Raw genomic sequence first — 14187 nt, forward strand, 5'->3', positions numbered from 1 at the left:
GTCAGTTTGTTTGACAGGAGCAGAAGAGGCAGCAGTGACTTTTTAATACAGGAAAATAACATTTCTTATTATAAGCACACAAAAAATAAGTGATATTTCAAATACAATATGTTTATTTTATTTGAATAATAAATAAAACACAGTTTTCTTGATTTTCAGTCATCCATCTCTTCCTATGAATGTTGAATTTTCCCATAAATAAAATTAAGAGTACACACATATGCATATTTTCTATCCTATCACTTTTGAAATATATATCTTTATCCTGAAGTTGTAATGTTAGCCCAGCTTTTCTTTTTAAATACTGTTTAACAGCTGTTCTGGCATACAGCAATTTTAAGCGCTTTGAGCACCAGGTAAAACGCTATATAAATACCATATATTAATATTATTTATTATTAATAGAACAGATCAAAAGTACTTGTTCTAATTTACAGAAAATATTATATAGATAGATAGATGGGTGGACAGACAGGCAGACAGACAGATAGATAGATAGATTTCAAGACACAATAAATAAACAGTCCAAAATATTTCTGAAATAGCAGGATATTATTGGGCAAGAAATGCATTATTCAATATTAAATTTAACATAAATGTACAGTGGGAGTTTAAGTCCAGTTATTAAGAGAAGCTATGGAGCAGAGAGATCTCTTCTTATTACTTATCAAATACACTTTTCAACATGACCTACTGTCCTGTACTAATAGCTGTGTACTTGTACACCGTGTCTCACTCTGTGTACATGTGTGCTGCATGTGTGGGCTGTCAGGGATCAGATTCTGGAGATGTTGTTTGGGAATTTCCTCTTCCCAGTTGAAGTTTCCATGATTTCTGCTCTCGTTCACCTCCCAGTTGTAGTTCCTCAGCATGTTGACATTTGACCTGTAGACCCAATATTCAGTAACTGATTCATCTCGTCCACTAAACTCTTATATCCTGTTTCCGATACTATAAAACCAGGATTTTTCTGCATAATCCACAACGACGACAAAAATTCCTGTAAACCTGTGAGGCAATACTGTTTGAAACGACGATGTCACATTAATTAGAAATGGTATAATCTGCATAAAATACCCCCAAAAATACCATATTTCCACACAAATATTTTCCACATGTATATATATATATATTTGTAACTTTTTAATGCTATTTTATTTCAGAAATATTTTTGGACTGTTTATTTCTAGTGTCTAATTTCTCTTATGTACATCCCCTTTGTTTTTTATGCTGCTGCAACGCAAACATCTCCCAAATTGGGATCAATAAAATACTTCTTATCTTTCTATCTCTCTATCCATCTATCTATCTATCATAAAACAATATTCACCCATTTTGTGCCACAGCAGACCATTTATCATCCCTCTTGAATGGATGTGTGTATTTGCAGGATAATTATACAGCTGTGCACAATAGTAGCTCAAGAAAAGAAACACATACTCTTTGATTCAGATAAATGAACTGATGTTTACCTCTGATGTGCAAGATCACACTCCTGCTGTTTCAGTAATATTATAATTTCAACTCCGGCATTTGGAACATTTCCCTACATGACATCTTTGGAGATATTTCTGCATCATAATCAGAGGCGGAAGAAGTAGGCCTACTTGGGTCTTTCAAGCTGCTATTAAAATACTTTATTGCAAGTAAAAGTACTGAATTCAAACGTTCACTTAAGTAAAAGCACCAAAGTATTATACAAAAGTGTAAATTGGCTCTCTTCACAGGACCATATGATCATAAAATAATATATTAATCTGTGTTTTTCACTAACTAATACATGCAAGTTCATTTTAACCTTGTATTTTTAAAAAGTGGAGCCAATTTTAGACACGTTTGATATTGCTAGGACAACACTTAACCATAAAAACAGCATATCATGCACTTTAATATATAAAAAGGAGTGTTAAATAAGCAAAATGGAGGAACAAGTATAGTTGCCTCTGAAATGTGGGGGAGAACATTTTTACATCTCATTTTATGTATAAATGTCAGGACCTCGACACAAACTGATGAACCAAAATGCAGGTAGGTGGAGGAAATAACAAAAGGCGCTCACAAGGAGGAAAAAACTAGCATCACAAAAAGAGGACTTAATAAAAACTTAAAAGGTAGGGTAGGTAATTTGAGAAACCAGCTTGAGTGCGCTAGAATTTGAAAATACACAACCGGAAAAAAATCTGCCACTTCCTCACAGAGCCCCTCCTCCAACACACACGAACGCGCACATGACCAATGAGGGCAAGAGATAAGTTTGTGCCCCGATGGTTGGCTGACAGGCAGGTAGGCCATCCAGTTACTTTAGCCGGGCCGGCTCAGATGATTGGTCGTGCTTTTTACAGCACCACGGCTTCCACAGATGATATTTTTTTTAATGTATTTATTGTCAAAGCATTTAATTCATTGCTATTGGGATGTTAAGAGCATTCCATGGAATATAACAAAGTGTTTCTGAAGTGAATTACATACCCGGGTCATTCTACAGAAAAGGTGGAAGTACTGTCACTTACTTTTGCAGACACCAAAATAAATGACGTTGACCTAATACTCACATGCATTATATATGTTGAATAAATAGAGATTGTCTTTGCAATGGTACTAAATTAAAAACATTTAAAAAATGGTTTTATACATAAATTGCAATTTATTTAAAATGCCAAGTTCTAGGAACTGCCTTGTCACTTTGATCATACATGGAAGTGGAGCCTATAGTTTTCATTTAAAAAAAAATGTTTTCAACAAATAAATCTCATTCATATTTACATAACATATTATTATTGGCAAGAACATCTACAAGAGATTGTACAGTGCAATCAGAGAGATACAGTATGTCCACGTTTTTGAGCAAGTCCGCGAATCCAGTCTTTGTCAAGTCAGTCAGCATGCACCTTCGCGCAGCTGCTGGCGCCACTTCGTCCGGTCCTCCACCAGCCAGCCTGTCCCAGTTGTCCCAGTTGTGGTGTTACCGTCACTGGTGTTACTATTCTTCCTGGTAACACGTAACACCAGTGACGTTCCTATATAAATAAGCTTAGTATAATGTATAACAATAATAAAAATAATAAAAATAGTTTAAGCTGTACTTGTTGTGGATTCATCAAGTTAAGAGTTAGTTATTGCTATTTAACAGGTTTTAGATGTGTTTAGAAGGAATATATTTCAGCGGATTTGTATCACCCAGATTCCACCTTTTCTGTAGAATGACTAAAAATAACCAAAATAACAAAACCTGACATGAGTGAAAAGCGATCCTTTCTTTGATGAGGCTTGGCACGACCATTCGGGGAAACAAACAAGACCAAGGTGAGAGACAGGACTATTTAAACATGAGGAGAGTGGGAACAGGTGGAAACAATCAGGGGCGGGGCAGACGCTGACGATGGCGAAAACAACACACAGGGGTAGGAAGAAACAGGGCCTGAAATGAAAGACAAGAGGTAAGCACAAAATAAAACAGTAAATGACAGACAAAATACATCAACATAGCTAACACATTTGACGAGACACAACGATCAAGTAGCATAAAAGCGCAATTTTGTCAAAATAAATGATTGTACTTGAGTAAAAGTACTTACAACACTGATCATACTGTAATAAAAAAAACAATATATCAACGGCGGTAAAATGCCCGGAGCCTTTTTCTTTTTGCATTTTTGATTATTTGTTTAAACAGGTTTGTAAATAATTGCTGAACGCATTATGTTAACACACAATACATCCGTCCACTGATATATTTAGATTATACAACGACATGTCCCCTTTGTCATTAATAAACCACAGATGTTATCGTGCAGATGGGATTGTTGTTCTGCCAACATCCCCTTAGATATTTTACATTCCTATGTTGCAATTGCAAAAATGTGTGATTTGTTTTACGCAGTGTTGCTGGGGAGCATGAAGACGAAAATAAGCTAATACCAAGAAACAAGATTAAAGGATTTGTGGGGTTTCCAGATGTCTAATGTGTCGTCGTCTCACTTCCAAGAATGCTTAAAGTATTTAGAGCAGCATGCCTTTCCATATTTATCATCATTTACTGAAAATACATTGTTATGAAACGTGTTTTTTCCAAAATAACACAGTCTGATTCACATTTAACTGTCATTATTGTGTTGCATGCAGGCAGCAGATGGTTCTGTGTTTGTTTTTGTCTTATAAACATTATTAGATTACAACAACATTTCAACAGAAACAAAAATTCCTTCGTTTTGCCATCATGTTACCGGCATACAGATTGATTTAATTTCCATTCCTCTATGACTGGAAATGAAGGACTTGGTAGTCGCCCAAACACTTTTTCCCCAGAATGTAATATCTTAAAAATCTATTGGATGTATTGCCATGAAAATTGGTACAGCCATTCATGATCCCCAGAGGATACATGCTACTAAAGTTGGTGATACCTGGACCTTTCCTGTAGTGCCATCATGAGTTTGAAACTAGTGGGAAAGAGTGACAATTTTGACAACTATTGGTCAAAGTGGTCATGACATGTTACTTGTTAGACGCTTTAATCCAAAGTGACTTACATACTCAATACTGTGGACAATCCCCACAGGAGCAATTTGGGGTGAAGTGTCTCAGGGACACAACGACATGCTGACTGCAGTGGGGTTTGAACCTGTGACACCCTGATCCGAACACATACGCACAACCCACTGCGCCACACAACGTCTTTTGCGATAAAATCCTAAAAACTGTGGTAATTCTTAGACTTTGAAGCTCGAAACAAAAGGCAGATAAACTGTCTTTGTCAGTGAAAAATCCACTTTTTTCTACAGACTTTCATGGTCCCCGGAGGTTCAAACCTACTGACATTTGGGATCCACTGATGTGTCCTCAAGTACCATCAGAAGGATGAGAATTACCACAGATATCCATGGTCCCTTAAGGATGAATCCCTGAGACCTTGGTTATCATCTGACTTTTACTCTACAAATATCAGCAGGACAACATTCTTATTTAGTGAAAAATCGGTACCACTTTACAATAAGATAATTAGGTTATGAATTAGGTTGTAAACACTTTATTAATCATTAAGAACCATTTATAAACCAGTTCTAAAGTTGTCATACATCAACACAGGCTCACTATTTGGCAAGATGACTAAGCCTTATATTGGCTACTTAGCGAGAATCAAGTCAGTGAACAACAGATACCAAGGATGCTGGCTGATGAAGGAGACGAAGTAAGCTAGCCAATATAAGGCTTAGCAGTACAGATACATGTGGGCTCACTATTTGGCAAGCAACCGGTCACAGTCGCCCTGTGTATCTCATGTCTTATAAAAGCTTATTAATGATTTATAAAGTGTTCACAACCTGATTAATAAATGAATTACAAACTATTCGTAAACCCTTTATAAGAGTCTTATTGTAAAGTGGTACCGAAAAATCTGATAGGGTTGCACATATTTTTAACAGACATTCATGGTCCCTGGAGGACGATTACCGCAAAAAATGGTGACCCCCGTGACATTTCCTCTTGTCCCACCATGAGGTTGAAGTTATTTTCCTGTCTAGTGAAATGTCTTAACAGCTATTGGAAGAATTGAAAGGACATTTGCGTCAGATATTCATGGTCCCTTGAGGATGAATCTTTGGTTATAGTGTGACGTTTAATCTAAAAACAGAAGCAGGTCAAGACTCTTATTGAGCAGGAAATCAGATGCACTGGCACATTACATTACATTGCATTTAGCTGACGCTTTAGATATTCATGGTCCCTGGAGGGTGAATCCTACTGATTTTGACGACCCTTTGACCTTTCCTCTAGTACAGGGGTGTCAAACGCAATTTCATCACGGGCCACATCAGCATTTTGGTTGCGCTCAAAGGGCCGGTTGTGACTTTTAGACTATATGTAAATATATATGTAAATATTTAATATAAACGTATACATTATATGACATTATTGCCTCTGCATTGGATCATTATCGGATAGGGTAATAACTTCACAATTAACTACGTCTGAAAGCAGAAGTCTAGGGCAAATCATTGGAAGTCTCTTCAGTGAGAATGTCACAAAATCTTCTTTTTTTTCCTTTTTTTTTTAAAGCCAAATTTCTGGAAAAAAAAGTGAAAATGTAAAAAAAAAGTGACATTTTGAAGAAAAATCTAATTCTGAAAAAAGCCAAATTCTGGAAAAAAGTCCAATTGTGAAAAAAAAAATCATATTTCAGATGCATTGTGGGACATGTAGTTTATGTGCAACGTGCTTCTGTGAATCGGCATGTAACCGTATAATAAATATATTATATTTTTTCAGAGCTCTCGTGGGGCCACATTAAATGAAGTCGTGGGCCGGATTTGGCCCCCGGGCCTTGAGTTTGACACCCCTGTACCATCATAAGCTTGATGTTTGTCTCTTCTAGTGAAATATCTTAACAATTGAATGTATTGCCGTGACATTTGCGTCAGATATTCATGGACCCTTGAGGATGAATCCCAAACACTTTGATTACCATGTGACTTTTATTCTACAAACACCATCAGATTGATATTTTTCTTTTATAGTGAAATATCTGAACAACTATTTAATTTACTACATGACATTTGCTGCAGATACTCATGGTCCCTGAGGATACATACATTTGTCATCTTCTGATTTGAACTCTAGTCCTACCAGCAGATACCATTTTTCATTTACTCAGTAAATCATTTTAAATCTACTGGACAGATTTCCTGGACAATATGTCCCACTCCCTCCAGGACACCCTGTCCTCACTGTGCAGCTCCTTCAGCGACAGGCCGCTGCACCCCACCTGTCACACGGAGAGATACTGCAGGTCCTTCCTTCCTGCAGCAATCAGACTTTACAACCAGCACTGCCCCTAGTAGACCCTCCTACACACACCACAACACACACTATAACACCCCTTGCTGCCAAATACAAACCAACTTTGTGCAATATGTGCTATATGTGCAATATATATACATGCCATTAATAACTGTGTAATGTATACCTGGCTGCTAAACCCTTGTTACTGTTACAAGGTATGTATCTTGTATTTTGTAGATTGTGTAACTTGCTGTTAAATACCGTCAAACTATATGCAATATATACTTTATATACATATGCCATCTTTAATAACTGTAATATATACCGGGCTGCTAAATCCTAAGAACTGCTACAGGATTTGATTTGTAGATTTGATTTGATCTGTATTTTTGAAAATTATGTAACTTTTTTAGTTTTTATCTTTTTTTAGCATATTGTTTATTATATTATAACTTAGTACTTTTTTTTAACCCATGTAAGATATGCAACACTAAGCTGTATGTGGCTCTTTCCTCTGTGGGACTAATAAAGGTATTCTGATTCTGATTCTGAACATAATGATAGATTTAATCTCATGCATGGTCTCCAGGGCCAAGAGGATGGACCCAATTGAATTTGTTGATCTGACGTTTTGTCAAGAACCAAAGTTGTAATATTGGGTTTCAGGCGCTCATCACCTCACGTGATCCCTACAAGACAAGAATAGGCATTTATTTCTAAAGCATAAAACCTGCTTCTGGTCTTCACTAAAAAAGCAGAACAAAGGTCAAAGCTACAGCTGTCGAACAATGGAAAAATAACTGATGGTGGTGAAAAAGAAAGGACAGTCAGGGCACCTTAAGAACTGGATACTTCTTAAAGTGAATTTCCTGATATAGTACCCTTTATCTCTTTGAGTTTTGGGATGTGAAACATGTCATTGGTTTGATGGCTTGTCCTTGTCACGATCTGTTTGTGTTGTGTTTTGTCTTGTCTTTTTCTGTCTTTGGTTTCATGTTTTATTTTGAAAATCCTCCCCCCCCTTTTCTTGCCTGTTGCTGTCTGTCTGTTTTCCCTCCTACCTAATTACCCCATTGTGTTCACCTGGTGCCCCTGTGTTTTCTCCTCCCTCCTCACCTGTGTCTGGTTTGTGTGTATTTAAGTTCTGGTTTTTCTGTCTGTCATTGTTGGTTCATTGTTTGTCTTTGACTGTGTTCTTGTTTTAGTGTTCTGTTTGTGCCTCTAGACCTTGAAATAGGGGTGCAACAACTAATCGACTTAATCGATTACCAAATTAGTTGCCTAGTAGCTCTGTAGCCCCATCCACGAGTAACGTTTCCACGTCAGGTGTTATGTATGCTAGCAGCAACACACGGAGTTAACTCAATTATACAAAAATGGGTTAATGATTAGAGGTAACTGAGTTATTTATTTTGTTAAAGTTTCAGCTATTCTGTTTACAGTTCTGTCATCAGATTATTTAATACGATTTGTTAAAACACTATTGTTTCTTTTGATGTGAAATATTATTTATTTTATTTAAATAAAAAGCAATGTTAGTTTTGTTCAAAATGTGTTTAGTTAATTTAATAATATATGTAATTTTGAATCAAGTATTCATATTTATTGTCTTCATTGTTAGTTTCCACATGTTTAAAACAACCTCAAGCTAAATCTAAAAGTTGATGGCTAAATACGAGCGTTTGAGAAATTGTGCAAGGCACACAGTAGTAGTCCGAATAGTCGATTAATCGTTTCATTAATCGATAGATTAATCGATTATCAAATTAGTCGTTTGTTGCAGCCCTGCCTTGAAATAAAGGTATTTTTTCAGTTTATTCTGCATTTGGGTCCTGCCTGCTTCACTCACAGTCCTCTTACAGCACGTGGATGTGGATGCCTGCATGTCTGTCTCAACACCACTGGAAATACTGCCCGTGAAATACGAAGCTGTCAAACGTCTCCAAATTTAGCACCATGAAACCGTGTTTCCAGTGAAGTTTTTACAAGGGGCTGGGGACGGGGTGGAGAGGTGGGTCTCTAGGGGGAAGTTAAGCCACAACCTAATCAGGAGTTTAGACTACAAAGGCATTTTTCCCGGTTAATTGAAACCAGTTAAAAGGGGAAGGTATGTCTCGAGGTATCTCCAAGGAAATCTATGACATCTGATGAATGAGCTCTGGATAGGGTCTTTGCAATTAGAAAAAAAAATCACTGTACGGTTTGGAAGAATTCTTTTTGTTAGCTTTCCTTTGCCGTGTGGATGGCGCAATACACAGGAGGTTTTTTTGGAAGGACGTTCCCGGGGTATTCCAGCAATGCGTGTCAGAGCGGCAACAGGACGGAGGTCATCGCTCATCCAGAGTCTTTAATCTTGCAAACCCTCCTCCCCTTTCTCCTCATCAGTTTCCTCCTTTTCCACTCTGCTGTCGTCTCCTTTCCACCTCTCGCTTTTTCCCTTTTTCCTCCTTTTGTGGCGTAAGACAAACAAGGTAGAATGGAAGGAGTGAAAACAGAACATCTCATGGTCAAAAAGTCAAAAAACAAAAGCCCTGAAACAACACACAGCAGACATCTCTTTCCTGTGGGGTAGATTTACTCAGTCTGGGGTTGTAAAGGTGGGTGGCCCCCGGACAACAAGATAGAGTTCCTATCTATGTGTGTGTGTTTAGGTTTTAGTTGTATGACCCCCCACTGAACTGAGACAAAATGGATGGTGAGGAGGGGGGGGGGGGGATAAAAAATAAACAGAAGAAGAAAGAATGGAGAGAAACAGTTATGAAAAAAAAAGTATATTAGCAGATGGGGCCAGGCTTTACCTTGGAGACGGTGTTACGGCACAGGAACTGGGGGGGGGGGGGGGGGGGCATTGAGGAGGAGTTTATCACAATCTCTGGAGACAAATCGGGGAGGGGGGTCCACACACACTCCTCACACACACTGTGGGGGGAAGACATATAAAGGAGCTCCCAGGGAGAAAGAGTGTTCAGTGGCAATCCTGGTCATTTCAAATTGAGTGTGTTAGTGGCTCCTAAGTGTGCTCAAGGGAACCAGAAAGAAGCGTGCACACTTGGAGTAATGCAGGTGCTTTTCTTTTTCTCAAGATAAAAGGATTGACTTCATGGGGCCAATTGAAGAGTTGCTGAAGCCTGGCTGCTCTTGAACCTTGAAAACACTGTTTGATTTTCAGCTTTTTCAGATGAGTTGTTGAACTTTTTACTTCCACCAACGAGCGTCAAGAGCCGAGCTGCTTTCCAGGGAATTCAAACAGCATTTCTGTGTTTCTTTTCTGATCAATCATTCCAGGCACAATGGACCCCCCATTCGTTTCCGATATATACTCCAACACCACCTTTGTGGATGATCATTTATTATACAAGGACGATGTTGATGGTTTTCGCATCACCATGGCTATACTGTACTTGGTGGTCTGCATCCTGGGACTCGCCGGGAACTCCCTCGTCGTTATTGCCATTTTGAAATTGGACAAACTCTCATCTTCCACCACGGTTTACATCTTCAACCTGGCGCTCGCTGACGGACTCTTCATGGTGGGTCTTCCCTTCATCGTGAGCCAGAACTTCCAGAATAAGTGGATGTTTGGCGACATAGCGTGCAAAGTGGTGATGGTTCTGGACGGCCTCAACCAGTTCACCAGCATCTTCTGTCTCACAGCGATGAGTATCGACCGCTACATGGCGTTGGCCGATCCTCTGAAGTTCGCCCGTTGGAGAACGCCTCGTTGGGCAAAGATCGTCTCGGCGTTCCTTTGGCTGTTCTCTCTTCTGACCATCCTACCCATGGCGCTTCACTTCTCCTCCGATCGAGGTTTGTGCATACCGGACCTCGATTCGGACGCCTGGTGGCTCGGAGTTCTTTCCTACACCTTCGTCATGGGGTTTGCTTTGCCTTTTACCGTCATGACGGCTTCCTACGCGGCGCTTCTGCTAACAATGAGGTCCCAACGGATCCGGATGACGACAACGACAACGCCGAACTTTGAGACCCACCGTGTGGAGTCACAGGTCACAAAAATGGTGGTTGCAGTCGTGGTGGTTTTCGGGATATGCTGGCTACCGTTTTACACCTTGAACTTCTACGCTCTGTACCAAACGGGCTTGTATTTGACCTTCGCCAGAGCCTTTGAGTTCATAGTGCTGCTGTCGTACTCGTGGAGCTGTGCCAACCCCATCCTCTACGCATGCTTTTCCGAAACCTTTCGGAGATACTTCCGGACCCTCCTCTGCCCCGCCGCCAAATCACCTCCCAGCATGCAATGCAACACTGAACGGTATGACTTAAATGACGCAAGTTTGACCATTCTGGCATAGAGAGACGGTTAAAAACGCACTCAATATCCGGTCACTGCATGATACGTCTTCCAACTTATTTAAAAAGACATTTAGATATGTGATACATTCTGATTTTTTACTTTTCTTGACTTTGAATACATTGTTGTACCTAATTTCTTTGATTTTACTTGTCCTATGTTATCAGATTTGCAACATTTTGTTGAATTTTGTTCGTGAATTCCCTCTCATGATGCACTGCAGATACTTCTTCAGATTTATGTGATGGTTTGTGGATACATTTATTTAGTTTTTTAACCTTGACTTGGAATATATTGAGGCTGTACATATCTTTTGAGCTCTCTTGACCGATGTGATCTGAATTTTGAGGTAATATTGTCTAAAATATAGGTGTTTCATCAAGTGTATGTAGAGATTGAGATGTTTTTTTATCAGAAAGGTGTTGGTTCAGAGTTCAAGTACCGACTGGCTGCGCGGCTGAAACAAATCACTGTAATATCCCGGTGCGAATGGAAAAAGACACCCTTTTACTTTTCAATTCCAGAGAGTCTCTTGCCTCAAAGGCAGCAAAATGCTCATCAAACAGCACACTTCAATTGGATATGCTATTACACAAATCCCCGTTCTTGACAGAGTACCTCATGCTCTATCTGACTCAGACCTTTTGTACAATTTATCTTCTAATAACTCCGACTGCTGAGCCGAGACGCTCCACTGCATCTCCTGCCTTTCATCAGAACTAATGAAATGAGGCACAAGAGGGATGAAGTGTGGACAGGTGGAGTGTAAACAGAAAAACACCAGCACAAAGCTCCTGGACTCCCAGAGCTGGATTATGCACCGGTGGCTTTAAGATCAGATGAATATTTGGTACATCTGTTTGAAGATTTGTCCTAAATTCACCAAAAGCCAGCATCACATTATGCCTCATATGTTCATTTAAACATAACTTGTCGGAAAACTCGTAATGCAAAATGTAATTGTCTTAATGTCAGTAAGGAACAGGAAACATTTCATAGTGATATCTATTAGTTACATTTTTTACCCTATCGATCATTTCTGAATTTCACAATCCATATTTGTTCTCAAAAATAGGTTTTTCTCTTCCTTTCTTCAGCAGATATCTCCTCTTCAGTAGCACTTACACACACACAACTGTCCAGCTTCATTCCTGTCTATATTCTGAAGCTTTTTACAGGAGGGGTAGCATTCACACACCATTTACGACCGGATTTATGGTACAATTATTCATAAAACATGTCGAAAAAGGGTTGTTTTTTAATGACTGCTTACAAAATATCATGATTTAGGCTTCACAGATCAGGAAAACTCGAACAATGTAATCCTAAAACTATGGCAAACATGTATTTGTATGGCTGTTGTCAGCACTTTCTAATTACAAATGGCCCTTTGTAAAAACCTTAAGAGATATGCCAACAATATTCAAACATTTTGAACCTGGCTTTATCCAATGTTGACATTCGTCTTCTGTAAATACATGCACATTAGCATAAACCTTACATTCGTTTGATTAATTTGAGTTATGCTTTGATGCCCAATGACAGACTTTACATGCTTTTCAAATTGTATTAGTTTCATGCTTCTTTCGTCTTGAAATAATCATGCATCAATAATGAAATAATATACTGCCAAAATTAACTAAATCATAACATGTAGATAATTAAACAACAGGAAATAGATGTGTGCAAACATGTGTCAAAAAGCAAAGGGTCAGATGGATTTTGATGCTGTCAATTATCTGTTATATAAATATGTATAAATGAAAAGATAATGTGTGCGTGACAATCTGTATCGTGATGACTGAAACATAAATGTGAGGATGTATCCCAGAGTGCCTTCATTTAATACTCAATGTAAGAGGCCCTTAATAGTAAACATATAGTCACTTTACTGTATATAGCAGCATGTTACACTCTGTTGCTTTATGACTGTAAATAAACAAAAGGTGCTTTTGTTTCATGTGGAATAAAACTCGTACGTTCTCCCAAACGCTCAGCTTTTCTTGTATGGATGCGAGGAAATGTTATCAATGGTTTTGTACATCAGCGTGGTGGGAAGTTACTTCGGAAAATCTCCACATATCAGCAGGACATATTGTACTTTTTACGCCACTGCATTTTATGGACCACCATAGTCATTGGTTACTTCTCAGAGAAAGATTTTACATTTTAAAACTAAGTACTAAGTAACTAAGTACTTATCTATGGTACTTCATTTCAATTTTGAGGTGTGTGTAAACATTTCAGGGAGATTTATTTTACTTTTTAACTTTACACAAGAACTTCTTACATCGAAAGCATAATGATAATCTTATTATGCAATGATGTGGGTTAAACTACCAAAAGGCATCAAAGCTAAAAGTATTTTTGATACTTGGTATAGGTAAAGTAAACAAAGGAGTGTGGACTTACACAATAACAATAAACTATAAGTACTTCACACAGTGTAGTATTGGTACTTTCACTCAGGCAAAAGCAAGACACAATGAAAGTAAAAACTAGCAGATTTATAAAATGAAATACAGAGAACCTCCAGGATCTTCTTCTGTACGAGAGAGAGCTTCACTACTTTCCCTGGTGGGCGTTGTGTGAAATGGAAAGATGAATGTTAATCCTTTCTGCTGAGACGAGTGTCTTCCGGCTTGTTTTTTAAAGATCTAATAAACCCTGCTGCATCTCCCTGAAACGTTTACACACGCTCACATGCCAACGGCAGAGAAGAAAGTGACAGACAGTTCGAGGTGTCAGCCCAAAAGCACAACACATTTGCAAAATGATTTAATTAATTATAATAATAATTTAATTATAATAATAATGTAGGAACAGTTCCCTAAAGCTTAATTAGTTAAGGGGTCATCTAAGGTCTAATATGCAGGTTTAAAATATGTTTTAATGCCTAAAATGTTACTGGTGTTGGTCAAAGTCATACTTTCACATAATAAAATAAGTACACTATTACTTTGTACTCTTCTGTTATACAAAATACACGTCTACAATATTATAACCATGTAAAAAAAGTCTGATTTCCGTAAGAAATCTGTCTTTAAATGTGTCTGTCTTCGTTGTTAAGTATCCAATAAAGTGCAAAATGGCCCTGA

The 14187-nt window shown here is 38.2% G+C and overlaps 1 protein-coding gene across 1 annotated transcript; it reads left to right on the plus strand.

Annotated features, from left to right (window-relative positions):
* Positions 1-9807: 9807 nt before the first annotated feature.
* LOC307025250 (somatostatin receptor type 2) lies at positions 9808-11111 on the plus strand. The gene has a single exon (XM_079659890.1). It carries the CDS (start codon positions 10071-10073, stop codon positions 11088-11090), a length of 1020 nt encoding a protein of 339 aa, XP_079516016.1. The 5' UTR covers positions 9808-10070; the 3' UTR covers positions 11091-11111.
* Positions 11112-14187: the final 3076 nt, after the last annotated feature.

The sequence above is a fragment of the Notothenia rossii genome (assembly GCF_949606895.1).
Source record: "Notothenia rossii genome assembly, chromosome: 11".
Classification (NCBI taxonomy): Eukaryota; Metazoa; Chordata; class Actinopteri; order Perciformes; family Nototheniidae; genus Notothenia; species Notothenia rossii.

Excerpts from the sequence above, each read along its gene's own strand:
- LOC307025250 (XM_079659890.1), top strand. The coding sequence starts at position 10,071 with ATGGACCCCCCATTCGTTTCCGATATATACTCCAACACCACCTTTGTG.